Genomic DNA, 12,240 nt, shown 5'->3' on the forward strand with positions numbered 1-12,240 from the left:
ATGTTGTTCCTTTGTGTGTTTGTGCTTTACATTTTCTACACCACAAAATCATAGGAAATCTAGAGTATGTTTATAAAGACTATGGTAAAATTACCCAACGGTATCAACTATTTCTCTTCTTAGTAGCCATATTAAGATTTACTAGTAACATCTTAATATAGGTTTTCGCTATTCCATTCACACAATTTTAGTTTTATTTTGCAAATCCACTTAAGGTGCTTCTAGTCGACCAGCTATATAATAAAGTTGATTGCCGTCAACTCTATAAAGCGAACAATTCAGTTTACATAATTTAATTTATCACAATTCAACGTCGAATATCTTTAAGCAGTCAATTTCATAATTTCTGATATGAATCGTTTATATTACGTTTAAATTGACTATCATCTACAGTTGTAGTAATACGTAGGTGTATCAAACAGTGACTTGTTGACAGCTCGCAGCGCTAATGGACTGGAGCTAATTAAATTCGTCAGCGTCGCGTCGTCGGCTTCGGCGATGAGGCGTCACGCTTTAGGCAACATTACTCGCTGTCAGTCAGGAATAACTAATATTCCGGAAATAGTAACATTTAAGTATTTGAAATTAATAAGTTATGTAAATTATCAACACCTTCAATTAACATAACTGGGTGTTTCCATTGCCAACACTATTTTTATTTTTCTCCTTTAATCTGAGTAAAAGCTATATATTTTCGAGGGGGGGGGGTTATTATTAAACTCCATTCATGACCATAAAGTTTTCATTGTTCAGAAAACTACTAAAAATCCATCTCACGTGAGGTTAAAACATTCGATGTTACAGAAGACATCAATCTTTCCTTGTTGAATTATTTAACACATTGGCAAGTTCTCGACCGAAGAACATAAAATGCTAACACAACCAGAATGATAAATATATTGAACCTAGTAACTAAATAAGTTTTCATAAAAAAGTCATGAAAATCAGATGTATAGAAATTACTAACTTTAATTTGGATTCTGTACCGCATCTGTATAATTATTGTTGCATTATTTCCATTGTCTTGTTTAATGTTGACAAGTCGGTTTTTGTATTAGAATTATTTTCATAATACCAAGAATAAATTGAGATTATCCAATCACTACGATGGTTATAACTAATACGGTGAAGAAAATATTCGACGTATCACGATGACTCGAGCTAAATGAAGCTTGCAACTGAAACATAGTAACTTTGCACCCACATTTAGGACGTCTAGGACACAGTAAATCTGGCAGGCGGCCAGGTACGCTTCGATAAACACTTTATGCTCCTACCACATCGTGATTATGTCAACAACCCTTATCAACCTCCTTAACCTTTGATGCAGTTTATATAATGCAAACATGATGATAACGGTTGTCAAAATATTGGTAATTGTAATGAATTTAGGTAATTATATATGTCATCAAATATTACTAGGAACTATCATTTGAAATTATTCTAGCAAATCTTGTCCCCCCCCCCTCTATTAATTTCTTTTTTTTAAGTAAAAGGTGGCAAACAAACAAACGCAACATAAATTCGCCGTAACATTGACGTAACTGTTACCCATATACATTTTTAGATGTGTTTCATACTTTCAATCAGATGAGCATAGATAGAGGAACGCATAATAACTTCTACTTCATGCCTATCTTTTGTGTGTTAGTGGTATTTTACCGATCGAGCCGGACCATTGCAATCATGTTATTGTCGGCTCTACCACTGTTTAATTTATACAATTTCAATAATACTTAAAGGTATATTTGTTATCATATCACCGACTCGCTAGTTTGAACGATTACTCAATAACGGGCTACAATGGCTTAAGCCTATAAAATTATTCGATTACTTTACTATAACGTTTTAATGAGATCGTTAAGCTTGAAGCAAGAAAGTTTTCATAGCTACGCTATCAGCAAATGAGTTTGCGATACATTACTGGGGGCACGAGGGGCACTGGTGGCATTGGGGGGCACAATAAAACTGACTGTCGCGAATAAATTGCCGCGATAAACTCGATATAATCAGCGCGTAAACTGTGCAGCCCATTTGCTCAATATTTGCCGAGTAATAAACTCAGCTCTACTTCAAATGCTATATAAAAGTACAAATGGATTGTTTCTTTTTATTTCATATTAATTAAATGATTTAAATTGTGGTATATACGTTGCGTCCTTATTGTAAATCAAACATATAAACTAAGATAAGTAATTTATTTATCTCTTATAATAGCATCAAGAGTTAATAAATGAAATAAATAATACATAAGATAAGCAAATCAAATCGTTTTGTTTGCTTTATCTAACTGCTCTTCGTATAAAAAACATTTTACACGAGGGAAAACATTTACAAAATGAAGCAACTACTATAGTTTCAACTGTGGCTTAGCATAATAAACATTTTTGCTGAATACACCAACGTGTGAGGCCACTGCAAAATACCAACATATGACCAATTTAAAGTTTTTTTTATAAAACACATCCACCACTACTCGTTTAATCCTTTGCATTCATTCTGTTCATTTAGTTTTGAAATCGCACATAAAACTTCAGTTTTGTTCTTTAACCTCGGCTTAAAGCTTCGGATAATAAAATAGGCTTGTTTGTGGCGTGTTTTGTACGCCACGTGTTTATCCTGTTGAAACAGGGTTGCCAATTTAGAAATGTGCTCTTGAATCGAGGAAAATGTCGAATAGAAAATCTCGGAGGCTAAGGTTAGTTGAAATACGTGTTGCACAGGTGTTCTAGATTACTACAAGAAAACTTTTAGATTTTTTTTTATTATTTACGGCGAAACTTATATTCTTAGCAATGATTTTATGAAACCATGAACCAGTCGAATGAACATAATTCTACGGCTCCTACATATAAAAACATAACTCATTTTTGAACAAAAAAACAACCTTTTGTGCTTTTGGAACTCTATTAGATATAATCCTGAAATAAAATTTTTAAATACGATACCAATGAGATTTAAATTAAAAAAATACTGTCTTAAGTTCCAAACGATACTTATTCAACTACTCATTTTTGTGTTACTTTATTTGCGTTACATACATCGATTTTAACGCCATCTATCATCATGAATAGTCATTTCTGAAAAAAATATAATTAAATCCAACTCCTTACTTGATAAGTCTTACCTATTGTACATCAAAACGTCAGGTTTCCATAGCTTGTTCGGTGTGATGCGCAGATCCTTGACACCTCCGTACTCGGTGTCATTCCATCTCAAGTTGTAGTCATTCCATTCCTGACGTGTTAATCCAATATTAAACATACTCATATATTTAATAATATTTCATACAGACACGAATAATATAAAAACAATATTCTGTAGAACGCGATTTATAACTTCTTTAATGTCTTTTCGAAAGTATTATATGTTATTGTCCATTATATTATCTGTGTCTGAAAAGCAATTAAAAAAGCGAATGTAAACTCGATTCGTTGTAAATTGCTTATCTATAGATGCTTGTGTCAGCACCGTATGAACGTATCCATGCTTTATTGGATATGTAATTGGAGATCAGTTCGAATTGAGTTCACAATATCGCAGGCCCTCGATAATTGAAAAATATATACAATTAAGCTTATAGAAACAATTTTGAAGCCTTAAAGCAATGATAAATATAAAATAATTTACAACTTTATAATACGTGTAAAAATTTATATTTTTTTATAATTTGATATACGTAAAAAGCTGATTAAAATATACAGACGAAATAATGAATAATAAAGTATTTATTTACAGTATTTATATTTGAATGTTGTCTGAAAATTGGCTTTACCTTTTATCTTTTACAAAGTCATCTAATGTTGTTCAAATTGGAACATGATTGAATATCTATTGAACAAGAGATGCCAAACAAAAACTAACTTTAAACGAGAAATGGTAAGTTTCAAAATTGTTTCCGAACTGTACGCACCGAACGGGGTGTACGATTTAAAGCTGCCTGACAATAACTGAGGCTGCTATTTAGATAGCAACGTAACAAAGCTGACTTAAGGGTACCCTACTAACTTTGTACCCTCTCATATTACAAAAGTTTGTTTAACCAACTTGAAGGCAATATCTGGGCTGTGTCACCGACCGATTGTAAACTTTGCCAAATTGTAATCTGCCTAGAAATATTATCAAATAACAGCAAATCTTTAGTTAAACCGATCATTAACTATCGAATAATCATTAATTGGTTAACTGTTATTTTGCTTATATTATTCTTTGCATAGTTTTATTAAGTAGGACGGCAGAGTGATCATATAAGGGTTCCGTTTTTTTTCCTTTCAATGTACAGAACCCTAAATGTTCCATTTTTCAATTAAAATAATAAGCAGCATTGTCCATAATTGACACTTTGTTTTACTATGCGTATTAACTTTATGAATTGTCGAAGCTAACGGTGGCATTTATACGCTTTACTTTCATTTCTATTGAATTAGATTAATTGGTTCTGGAATTTATAGATTACTTTTTCACTCAACGGTAACATAGAAACTTTTTGGAATACCCAGCCCGTCCAGCACGTACAAGTTTGCTTTTGAATTTTATAGATACTATGACTTGTCTTATTTGTGATTTCTTAACTAAAACAAAAATAATCTTGTCTTAATTAAGAAATTTATCAACTATAAACTATAGAAAGAAACAGTTAAACGTAAACCAAACATAAACTAAATAAGAACTAAGAATACACAGATTAAAAACTAAAATGTGTTTTTTTTAATTTGTTGATGATTTAATAGTAAATTAATATTTTAAAAATATTGACAAACATCAACAAATTTGATTAGCAAATAAACCGATAGAAGAGCTGATAATCCACATACTGTTTTATAGCAAAACAAACAAAAGCCATAGCATGTACTACTTGCCCACTATAACATGAGACCTCAGTAGGATGATGACACAGATGCATACGATCGCGGAAAAATTATGTGCGATGCATTCCTTAGTGATCCCATGTTTTTTAACGCATTTTGTCATAATAAAAATTTACACAAAGACACACAGACAGAAAATACTGACGTATACATGCAACGATATTAATCATGCATTTTTCTAACTAAAGAGGTCACGAATACCACATTACAAAAGCTTAGGACTCTTATCTCTAAAGGATCAATGGAAGTTTATTTTGACCGCTTTCCAAGATTTTTTTTTCTTCAAACATAACCATAATAACTACAACTTTTATTCATATACTAAGCTGCCATATTGGTAAATGCTAAATTATCATTTATTTAGCTTTCTAACATACCTCTAATGTTTAGTAAAAAAAATGAATTTTTGAAATTGGAACTTTTAAATGCAAGTTAAAAAACACTCTGGCACATAATTATTGATAACAGTAAAAGTATGTTATTAAAGCATTATTTATATTTTTATTTTAAGAAAATATCAAACTGACTTTAATAACTTCAAATAAAAATAACTCTAACTCAACATATAAAGGGTGTTTTATTTTTATCAAAATTTAAAATAAAAACGCATTCAAAATTCGAATTGTCTGTCAAATGATCAAATTAATGTGTAAAATTTAAAATTGTTTTTTAATTTTCGTTTTAATAATAATTCCATTCAACGGCCATGCATAGTATGAAAATACTACAGTCATATTATAGCCAAATAAAATAAAAAAAAAAACGTCAGCAAATATTCGGTTTGTGCACAATCAGTATACAGTGAATATTTATTATAACATATCAAATAAGATGTGCAAAATCCAATTTTGATAAATCGACAAACATCTTACACCAATATGTTACTTTCAATTGACACAATCTGCGAACCTAAATAACCCGACATTTATCTTTTTACATATATATATATATATTTATAATTTGTTTATATAAGCATAGAAATGCTGACAATATTGTGTTTTTAGTCTTATGGTATTTTTTATGAACATATTAAGGTCAACCATTAGTACATATTGTTAATGCATTGCGGCTTACACGGCAGTTTTATCGCGGAAAATATCAACGAAAAATAAGCGCCCAGAAATATAACAAAATACAAAGAATTTATTTCTCCTGTATTCTCACGAGGATAAAGTTTGTTACTGTCATTATATATTTTTTTTTAGGGGAGAGAATTAAAGATTTTTTTTTAATTATTCACCATACTCTACATAGTTCGTTCTTTACCCGCAGGAACTAAAAAAATAAAATTTCAAATTATTTTAATAGTTTTATATAAATGCTTGTTACTGAATGTACGAGGTAAGATTGACTAAATTATGAACAGTTGGTATGATGGGTTGCATGACAGGGTCTACACACTAGTCTACAGCATGGCTGGAGGTCATCATTACAAGGTTAGAAAAAACTTCTAAGTAACTGTCAAGACAACAGTGACATATCAAATCTGCCGAATACTCCACAATGCAATGCAATTTTCATAGATAGATAGCAGAAGAAATTAAGGACAGAGTCAACGCATAGAAGAATCAAAATAACGAGTCAAAGAAACTAAAAGAAGAAATCAAAAAGAAAAATGAAAGAAAAGATAGAAATTTTATTGAGTTAATTTAGTTTGCTTTGTTTAATCACACTTACCAATGACAGCCATATATTGGTTATAAGTAGTTGATTCTTCTCGTCCTATTTGGTTAGACGATGTCAACATAAACAGAGAGAAAGGGCGCAGTCAGTACAATGTTCTAATCAGCTGTGAACCTCACGCCGCACACAAAGGTCGGGCGGCGGCGGGCGGCGCGCGAGGGCCGCATGCGCACCGCCTCGCCTCGCGCGCCGCCCTCCGCGCACCCTCTAATGCTGGTAGGCGAAACGACGTAACAACAAGGTAACGAGTAACACCGACTCCATGCGACAGAGTGCCGCGAAGGCGCCCCGAGCCGCGCCCGCCTCCTGCCTACACCCAAACACTATTATATCCTCGATCCGTGCTTTAAAAACGCAAAAGCAATTTTTACATAATTCAGTGCATACTGTGCTTTTAGCGTGAATAGAAATCAGAAAATTTTGTATAAAAAGAAATTTTGATAAAATCGAATGTCGTTTTACCGGTGGGGGGTCGCAAGGGCGGGGCGGCGAAGGCGCCGGGCCCGGCTCCTACCACTTACCAAGTTAAGCCAGACGTTTGTGGTCAAGATTTGGTTTTTCTCATCCTTATTTTGTTAAATGCAACACGCGGCAAAAGAAATGAAAAAGATACAATGAATTTACAATCAATGTAATCTCTATTGATTAATTAATTCCATCGCCATTTGATTTTTTTTTCTTTAAAGTAGAAACTTTGTATTAAAATTTCTAATAAATTAAGTTGAACTATTATTTATAATTTTACTAACCAACTTCAATTAATTTGTGCCTTAGAACCTATACAATATTTACGTGATAAAACAAATATCATTGTACATTTTAAACTTAAACAATTAATGGAACTGGTTTTGTTAGTACTAAAAGATATTTAGGTAATTTTGTACTGACAAGAGAACGTTTTAATTATAATAACCTTGACCATTACGGATGAGACGACAATTAACAATCCCTTAAACATAGAGAATAGGGAGTTCAATAGACAACTCGCTACTGCAATAATTTGAATAACGACAATTTTAACCTTAATTAAATATATTTAACAAAACACAAAACTGAAATCTAATATTAATAGTCCGATATTTATCTGATATGTTAACAAATACCATGTTTAAGTTTAAGAAATCATATAAAAACTATAATCGAGATGAAAATGTTGTAGCCATAATACGATTCAACTAAACTTTCTCGTCAGCTGGTTAAATAAAATATGACAATTTCATTTGCACTACATTTAAGTTAAAAAGACGTTAGATACATTTAACTGGCAAAGGTTTGATTAATATTTAGAAATGTATGTAAAATCACAGAAATAAATAAATAATTTCAAAACAATTACTTCATATTAAATTATTCAAACTTTCGTGAGACTATATGGTAAAAGATAAAGCATTCCATTTGACTAACAGACGTAGTTTCCATTTTGTCGGCAACACGATATCAAGGGACTGTATCAATTCACGTTGTGAGCAATTGTTTTTAAATTGCAGTGTTGCCAACACAACGCCAACGTGAGTATACCGATTATTTATCATCATGATTGTATTTGAAAGTGTTTTTACTAAGGCGTGGTTATAATTCATCCTTATATCAAGATTTATTGGACAAAGTCATTAAAACCTATAAAATTACATCGCCTCGCAAACTTCAAAACTATCTTGAGCTTAAAGTGTAAATTTAAAACAGTGTTTTGGATGTTCAAAATAATTTATATTTTAAAAATATATATTTACAGTGACAAAATACATTTAAAATATTTCTTTGTTGCCAATGACACTGAAAATATTGCTAAAAGATGCGAAAGCTGGGAGCGCTTTGAAAGCGTTGTGCCCGCGGCACGACCGCTGTCGAGTTACTTTGTTCCATTTTCCAACGGAACCTTATCCCGTTCGCGTATAACTTCCGTTTTGTTCCGTAGATCAGAGCTACAAGAGCGCTTCGTTAACTCGATTCTTAGAAAGCTAGTTCAATTTCAACGCCTTTCTCTTTTGACTTTTTTTTTCAAACTAAAATTTCTTTCATTTCTAGTCAATGATAAATTACATCTACTTGTATTCGCTTTATGTTTTGCATAGATTAAACAAATATTTTATTTTTATGCAATATTTTTTAATGTGTACTTCAATTTGTTAGAGTGAATATTTACTGCCGAATGTGTTAATGAAACCCTTTATATACCCTGTATATATATTGTTTTTTGAACAATATTATATACAAAGATTAGATTATATATTTTAGATGATGATAAATTAACTAATGTAAAATAGAATATTGCTGTAATAAAATCTATAGGAATATAAAGTTTAAATTGATTTTCAAAGCTCCAAACAAAATTAATTTCATTACAAATTGCATTCGTTATAAAATAATTATTTCAAAGTTGTTCCTTTCTGTTAATAACATTTCTATGTAAAACATCTTCATTGCAGTATAAGTGTGTTCAGATTACTAAAGCGAACGAAAGTTGGTATTAAGTGATGTTTCCTCAGTAAAACATTTGTAACACTAAACTGAGTACTTCTATCAAGTTGCTATGTTAAGGAAACAGGAAGAGATCTTACGATCGTTAATCTCTATACAAAATAAACTACAATAAACTTTGGGCACTTGGCAAGTTTTATTACGATAGAACTAAAGCCATTGTAATTCCACTTATTTGTAGTGGAAGTGGAGATTTGATATCGTATAAACCTAACACTAATATAGAAACATTTCTTAGCAACTAACGCCCTCTAATCTAAATACTTATTTTTGGTAGGATAACATTCTCTACTGAATACAGGATGATTAATTTGGCTAACGATACTTTATTTGATTAGTTTTTTATAAAAATACTAGCTGTCGCCCGCGACTCCTTTCACGTGGAATTAAATAAATACATAATTAGTAGCCTATGTGTTCTTCCAGACAATTTTCTATATGTATGCCAAATGTTATCCAGATCCGTTCAGCCGTTCTGGAGATACCTTCAAGCAAACATCCATCCATCTAAACATTCGCATTTATGATATTAATAAGATGTAAGATATACAATAGATAAATGTTAGATAATGCAATAACATTTTGTATTTGATATTGAATAAACTAAACTGTCCAGGGTAACATTATCTTTGAAAATTATAACTTGAAGGCAACGTAATTTGTTATCACAATTGTACCCAGGGCGGTTTTGGGTCGGTTAATAAATTTTACAATATCCTTATGTACATTCAACCTAACAAATACGATAGAATATTAACAATAGCACTAATCGGAAACACCAACTCAATAGTCCGCTTTTACCTAAAGTGGAAATTACGATTAATTTGGATGAGTATTTGAAGTTATATTTATTACCTGTAAATCGTACAAATTTAAATTATTTAACTGTTACAAAAAAATAGCAATATTTATTTTTAAAACGATTGCCTGATAGAATATTGGAGTCCTTCTAATTCATCATTTAAAATTATTGCATCGAGTTGCACTCGAAAAATATTATAGTTTCATCTTTTTGTTCACCATAGACAAAATTGTAGTTTTTTTGACAACAGTTTGATATTTTTTACGTAATCAATTATGTGTATTTTTAACCATTGATATGAAAGGAAATTTAATTCTTTGATAAATCGAAACAAAAGAAAAGAGTTCCTAAGTTCTGCACTTCGCTCTATGAATATTTCTCTTTTTATCTTTTAAGATTGCACTTACAGAATGTAGAAATTGATATAGACTGAAGAAATGTCTTTGGATAAAATAATTTTACTTGTAGTCAAGACATTGAAATAAAATTGAATCGTGATGTGTGCGTAGTAAAGTGTTCTTGTATTTATAACTTTAAAAACTTGTATCTTACGTCTTTTTAACACAATTTAAATGTAGTTAAAAAAAATAATTAAATAAATGAAGAGCTAACGTCTTAGCCGTCATAATGTCCTATATCATAATTTTTAATTTCTAAAAAAAAACATAAAATATTCTTACATAACAAAATACCAAGTTTTACAAATATATATTTCCTTTATGCATATTCTAAATACGTAGACGATTACATATGTAAGTAGCAAATACATAAACATTTACCTACTTCGTAGTAATCTTTCTTCTTTAAAACAAAACATGTATAGAACACAATTATTTCTATGATAGAACTCACATAAAATTGTCACAGTTTAATTCAAAGATATAGTAGGATGAGATATCGGTAGTAGTAATAATTGATATCTTACCACGTCAATGATCTGCTGCAGCGTGAGGCCGAAGCGTACCTCGAGAGGCTCGCTCTCGTTGGCAACAGGCCGCTCCAAGGTGTTGTAGGAGGCTAGCAGTGCATTCAGCAATCGCTTTTCGTGCGGCCCTTGCTCCGATACTAAATAAAACAAAAGCATGCGTTATATTGAATAACTTCAACGTTTGATCAATAAAGTGTTTTAAATTTAACGCACAAAAATTTGATTTGAATTGCTACTAAAACTATTGACGATCTGGTATTATAATTTCACGTCTATTTATTACAGCTACAGGACCTCTTAATTCTTTATATAATATAAAATAATATATATAAGGTATACTTATAAAACCATACCTTATACAATCCGCGCAGGAAACATTCCAATGAAAAATTGAGCATCGCACCGCTACAAATGTGATAAATCCTAAAGCTTACCTTTGTTTGAAACACACTCGTGGAGAAGCCGAGATAAGACCATTAGCCACGCACCTGGACCACTCCTCGACTGAATATATGACCGCTCTTAGCAGGAAAACAAAAGGGCCAATTTACTGGCGTGTTCTTTCTCAGAAATTCACTAGAGTCCGACTCAAAGGACCAGCAATAAACACTCGTTTTAGGAGCTTAGTTCGCTCTTATGAACGTGATATACGGCGGATAAAATGGGACAGCCTCTAGTGGATTAAGTGAAAGAAAGGGATAGACAGATTCGGATGGAGGTAAACGTTGCTTTATGTCCCGGGGAATTCAATGTAGCCGCGGTCACATTTTACAGATAACGGATATTGATTCCGCCTTTATGTATTGATTATGGCTGAAACCCTGTGATACTTAATGAGACTGTAAATGATTTCTTATAGATGCTACAAAATATAAAATTTAACTATAATACTATATTAAGCGTTATATTTTATTCATTCCCATTAAAATGTTTATTCAAGCCTTGGCAGTGGTCTTCAAAGATATCGAGCGAACTAAACAAAAGCGAGAGGATAATGCCAGCGCCCGTTTTGTTTACTATAGAGCAATAATGTGGCGAGACGGCAACTAATCCGCCGCGGCGAAGCCAGTCGAGGCGATATTAACGCACAAGTGGACAACAGGCTTTATTGCTATATCTTGCGCGGCCGACGGCTTTTGGCAACGGATCAAGCGTCGCGGCCACGGCTGCCTCACGAATAACTTTGCTAATATTAAACTTTACAATTTTAGTCACGACTAATTTTACTTAATTGGATATCTTTTACACAGCTCTAATTTATGGTTTTCAAAAAGTTATTACATTCGTTATTAAATAAGTAGAATGTGGAAAACTGTTATTAATCAATTTCTTAAAGCTTATTTTTATGAAAGATAAAATATAACTACACACGTTTTGAATTACACAATCTTAATAAAAATATGTTTTTATAAAGAATAAACTACTGCACTGCGACAAATTCAAACTAAATCAAATATTCATCGTTTATCAGAACACTACGT

General features: G+C 31.7%; 1 protein-coding gene across 3 annotated transcripts in view; it reads right to left on the reverse strand.

The window, feature by feature from the left end:
- nAChRalpha6 (nicotinic acetylcholine receptor alpha6) overlaps positions 1-12,240 on the reverse strand; it is a 71,826-nt gene that overhangs the window by 11,604 nt on the left and 47,982 nt on the right. The window contains exons 2-4 of one of the 3 annotated variants that reach the window (XM_013321508.1): positions 10,757-10,896; positions 6,546-6,590; positions 3,128-3,237 (exon numbers count right to left, since the gene is read on the reverse strand). In XM_013321508.1, coding sequence (XP_013176962.1) covers positions 3,128-3,237; positions 6,546-6,590; positions 10,757-10,896 — 295 coding nt within the window. Of the gene's footprint in view, positions 1-3,127; positions 3,238-6,545; positions 6,591-7,072; positions 7,118-10,756; positions 10,897-12,240 lie in introns of all 3 variants that reach the window. The other 2 variants (XM_013321509.1, XM_013321510.1) reach the window with 2 other exon arrangements.

This window comes from Papilio xuthus, unplaced genomic scaffold (genome assembly GCF_000836235.2).
Source record: "Papilio xuthus unplaced genomic scaffold, Pxut_1.1 DF825946.1, whole genome shotgun sequence".
In the NCBI taxonomy this organism is placed as follows: domain Eukaryota; kingdom Metazoa; phylum Arthropoda; class Insecta; order Lepidoptera; family Papilionidae; genus Papilio; species Papilio xuthus.